At 61.1% G+C, this 4,864-nt stretch overlaps 1 protein-coding gene across 1 annotated transcript in view; it reads left to right on the top strand.

The window, feature by feature from the left end:
• The first annotated feature begins 440 nt into the window (after positions 1–440).
• Positions 441–4,864, top strand: part of MYRF (myelin regulatory factor) — an 18,802-nt gene continuing 14,378 nt past the window's right edge. The window contains exons 1-4 of the mRNA XM_008589396.1: positions 441–513; positions 1,491–1,741; positions 1,820–1,943; positions 3,639–3,834. Of these exons, the coding sequence (XP_008587618.1) occupies positions 479–513; positions 1,491–1,741; positions 1,820–1,943; positions 3,639–3,834 (606 nt within the window). The 5' untranslated portion in view covers positions 441–478. The remainder of the gene's footprint in view (positions 514–1,490; positions 1,742–1,819; positions 1,944–3,638; positions 3,835–4,864) is intronic.

The raw sequence follows: 4,864 nt of genomic DNA, 5'->3' as shown, positions 1-4,864 counted from the left end.
GAGCTGGCCGGCATGGGGTGAAGGGCTGGCCACCCTCGGGACAGGGTCTTGCTTCCCTGCTCAATGCCACCAGTGGCCACTTGCCCAACCTCGTCCCACCTGGGGTGGGTGGGAGGGCAGCCCTCACTTGGGCTTGGCTTGGGAGCCTCACTTGGAAGCGGGAGAGCCTGCCTAGGGGAGAACAGGTGCCTGGGAACCTGAGTAGGGTGGGACTCTGACACCCGCCCCCATTTCTCCTGCAGACCCCCATCTCCTGCGCACAATAACCCCTGAGACCCTGTGCCACGTGGGAGTGCCCTCCCGCCTGGAGCACGTGCCCCCACCTCCAGCCCACCTGCCAGGCCCCCCTCCGCCCCCACCTCACTATCCTGTCCTGCAGCGGGACCTGTACATGAAGGCCGAACCCCCAATCCCCCCCTATGCCACCATGGGGCAAGGTCTGGTGCCCACCGACCTCCACCACACCCAGCAGTCCCAGATGCTACACCAACTGCTGCAGCAACATGGAGCTGAGTAAGAGCTGGGCAGCCGCTTCCGAGGGGGGATATGGGGTGGGGGATCTGGGCAGCAGCCGGCAGTCCAAAGATGCAGGCCGGGATGGGGATGGACCCGGGAAGGGCAGAGACTCTGCAGGGAAGATGGGGGTTGGCACATTTATACATCTGTTCCCAGCAATTCCCTGGGGGATTTACAGCCATGGCTTATTGCTCACAGCTCTCTTATTTGGTGGGCACAGAGAGGTAAATGGAGGTTGAGAGGGGGAAATGGCTGGCCCAGATCGTGGAAGTAGGAAGGGCAGAGCCAGGACTGAGCCCAGGCTGTACTCTTACCCAGGCACCAGTGACTTTCCAGCTGCTTCACGGGTCCTCAGGTTTCTGAGGCGACTCTGGACCTGGACCCAAGCTCGCCCCTCTGAGTCCAACCTATTGATGTATTGAGAATTCATGAAAGATTTAGTTCAAGGAAAGATTTTGCTGTCCAAACACTTTGTAAACTAGAATAAGCAGGGGTGCCATGCAAGCCCCCCCAAACTGCCCCTCACCCCTCAGGAAGCCCCCCTTCCCCAGCCCTTGTGGCCCGGGTCCTCTTTCTAACCGTGGAGGGGGCTCTCTGTAGAGTTCCTGCTGTAAACAGTGACACTGATGGTGACACCAGAAGGCAGGGACCAACTCAGTCATTCCACAAATGACGTTGAGCACTCTGTGTGCCCGGCTGGGTGTGACGGAGATGCAGACAAGTCAGGGGTGGCTCTTGCCCTCCACGAGTCCATGGTCAGGAGTGACAACAGAGAATGACAACACTGAGCAGTGGGGGGCACACAGTGGCCAGGGAGCACCGAGGAGGCGAAGGCCTAGGGCTTCCTGCAGAAGATATCCTCTGGGCTGGGCATAGCTCGCTCAAACAGGGTGGAGAGGGGAGGGGGTGGGTGCTGCCCATTGGGAGGGGCTCGGGGAGAGCCAGTCCCCATGGTGCACCCCTCTGTCCCCCAGGCTCCCTGCACACCCCTCCAAGAAGAGGAAGCACTCCGAATCACCCCCCAACACCCTCAATGCCCAGATGCTGAATGGAATGATCAAACAGGAGCCTGGGACCGTGACAGCCCTGCCCCCACACCCCGCTCGAGCCCCATCCCCACCCTGGCCTCCCCAGGGTCCGCTCTCACCAGGCCCCGGCTCGCTTCCCCTCAGCATCGCCCGGGTCCAGACACCACCTTGGCACCCACCAGGTGCACCGTCACCAGGTACATGGCTGGCTAACTCTTCAAGGTAGGGAGTGGGTCCTGGGGCACAGGGCCCACATGGGTATTCCCTCCCCCCAGGTCTCCTGCAGGACAACGACAGCCTCAGTGGCTCCTACCTGGACCCCAACTACCAGTCCATCAAGTGGCAGCCACATCAGCAGAACAAGTGGGCGACACTGTATGATGCCAACTACAAGGAGTTGTGAGTGATCTGGGACACCCCATCTTGGGACACCCCAGCCTGGGACCCCATTGAGGTCGTAGAGCAGGGCCTGGGAGCACACTGGGTACAAGATGGTCCCATTTACAGAAGAGCCAACAGGCTCAGTGTTCCTGACTCCTAGGCCAGCCCCAGGCCTCCCTAAGAAGGTGGTGTCTGCCAGGGACGGGCCAGTGGGAACCAAGGAGCAGTGGGCAGCTGGGTGTTTTCTGGCTCCTCCTCCTCCTCCACCTCCTCCTGCATTCCAGGAAGGTAGCTGGAAGTTGAGTGTAGGCAGGGCCTTCCAGCAGACCCCTCCCTGGAGGGGGAGGGAGGGAGAGGTGGGGGAAGGCTGGGTCAGAGGCTGCCCGGCATTCCTCACTCTCCCTTGACACCCACAGGGATTCAACTTCCCAGGTCCCAGGCCAAGAGCTCTGTGGGGGCCACTCCCTTTTCTTCCCCAGAAGGCCAGTGGCTGGGTGAGAGGGTGACTCCTGTTGGCTCACTTTGGACCTTGCCAGTTATGGGCAAGGTGGCTGGGATGTGGAACTTCATGAGAACAGGGGCCAAGACCAGCCTCCTGGAGTTGGGCACCCCAAGCTGTGTGAGATTCTTAGCCAGAAGCCCCCAGTGCTCGGGGGTCCATCTGCTGTGGTGGCTGAAGGGTCCCATGAAGCCCTGCCAGAGTGGGGGCAGGTCACTGGGGGTTCAGCCCTATGGCCTGGGGAGGAATCCCCTTACTCTCACTTCCATACTCCTTGGGTCAACTGTACCACCCCAGGCCACAAGGCCAGGAAGTTGGCAGCTGAGGCCCCCGGGGTGGTCCAGGCACTTTCTGGGTGTGTTGCTAGGTCAAGCAGGGTAGGTGGAGCCCCAGGGGAGAAAGAGGGTGACTCTGGCCTTCCTGTAGATGTTAGCCACATCCAAAGGCCTCTTCCCACAAGTTTGGAAGCATTCTCCCTGACCAGCATCCTCCAGGCAGGCACCAGGCATTCCTGTGACCATCAGGGCACTGCTTATGCCTGGGGACCTGGGTAAGGGTGGGCCAAGCCATAGGCCAACAACTGCCCTCTTTACTGCCACCTAGAGGTCCCCCAAAGGGGCCAGACTTGGGACACTATCCCCAGCAACAGATGGGCAAACTGAGGCTGAGTCCAGAAGTGCCCTTCTCCCTACCTATGCAGACAGGGGGAGTCAGAATGAGGGCATTTGGGGGCTTGAGCAAGCCGGTGGGCAGACACTGGGCCTGTGGCAGAGCCGGCGCCTGGTTCCACCGTTTCCATGGCAACCAGCTGTCAGGCATAGTGAGGCTCTGCAGATGCAATGCCTCTCACCCCACCTCTGTAAGGGAGGGGGCTTCAGGCAGCCTCTGGGATGGAGCCAAGTGTGGTGAGGGGGTGTCAGGTCCCATCCTCAGGAGTTCCCTCCCGCCTGGTGGGCCTCAAGGGTCTTGCCCCCCTTCCCCCATGGCCCTGGCATGTAGAGGAAGGGATAGTGGCTGAGGAGCTGGCAGACCGCACTGGAATCCTCTCGGGGACTCAGTTTCCATTTCTGAGAAGGGGGGGCAGCCCCATTGGTGGCTTGAGGATCCAGGGGTACAAGCTAGGAAATTGCTCTGGGACCCAGACGTGTGGGAGGGACTGACAATGGGGGCCCACCATGGGGAGCCTTGGGTGAGTGCCCTCACCTGCCCCCCAGACCGATGCTCACCTACCGCGTGGACGCCGACAAGGGCTTCAACTTTTCGGTGGGCGACGATGCCTTCGTGTGCCAGAAGAAGAACCACTTCCAGGTGACGGTGTACATTGGCATGCTGGGCGAGCCCAAGTACGTCAAGACACCCGAAGGCCTCAAGCCCCTCGACTGCTTCTACCTGAAGCTGCATGGAGTGAAGGCAGGTTTGGGGCTTGGCAAGGAGGGAAGGAGGGCCAGGGAGGCTCTAGGGCATGGGAAGACCCCAAGGTGAAGTGCATGTGTGCGACGAAACTCCCCACGGCCATGTCCAGCCCCACCCCCAGCCCTCCGGCTGTTCTCACTGTGCCTGCCCCTTAAACGTGGGCTGCTCAGCCCTTGCCCTCTTGCTCACTCTTGCTCCCAGGTTTCTTCTCTACCCTGTGACCCCCAAGTCTGCATCCCCAACTAAGACCCATCTCCTGGCCTCTCTAGCAGCTGCTTCAGCTCCAAATCCCAAATAAACTCCCCACAAACATGCCCATTCCCCTGGGATCCCCTCCCAGGGAATGGGCCCCAGGGTCCTGGTCACCACAGCCATAAATCTGGGGGTCTGCTTGCCCTCACCTCATCATGCACCTGGCCCTGCTATCTCCCCGGAACTTCCCTCCACCTGGCCCCTCCTCCCCTCCCCTCTGCCTCTCCCTGGCCTGGGCCATCCCCTCTTTTTGTCTGAATGTCCCCAGCAGTTTCCACACTCTGGCCCCCAACTCATGCTCCACCTGAGACACAGGAGGGCACGGCACTCCCCATCTGTCATGGTGCCCAGTGTCCTCCCAGCAAAGCCTTGGCCTATAAGCTGAGCCTACAAGGGGACCCAGCCCTTCACTTCAGCCCTGCTATGTGCTGGGCCCTGCCACGTGCTGGGCCCTGCCTTCCCTGGTGTGGCTCGCTTTGCCTGGGGTGCCCCATTGCACCCCTCCTCTCCTGGCTGGCTCCACTCTGGTGCCCTCCTCAGGGAAACCTGCCTTTAGGCCCACTGCCACTTAGAGGCTCCACAGCACAACCACAGTGGGGTTGATCTTGAGCCCGTGAGCTCCCTGGGGGCAAGGCTGGATCTGTCAGCTTAAGTGGCGCGCAGGCAAGGCTCAGCCTTGGAGGTGTTGGGGGGGCATGAGTGTGGGGAGGATCTGCGGAGTGGGCTTGGGCATGAGTGGGTGTGTGTGAGGAGGCTGGTTGAGGTGGGGGGAGCG

This window comes from Galeopterus variegatus, unplaced genomic scaffold, assembly GCF_000696425.1.
Source record: "Galeopterus variegatus unplaced genomic scaffold, G_variegatus-3.0.2 Scaffold5410, whole genome shotgun sequence".
Lineage (NCBI taxonomy): Eukaryota > Metazoa > Chordata > Mammalia > Dermoptera > Cynocephalidae > Galeopterus > Galeopterus variegatus.
The sequence above is the reverse complement of the archived record's forward strand: the minus strand, read 5'-3'. Positions and strand labels throughout refer to the sequence as shown.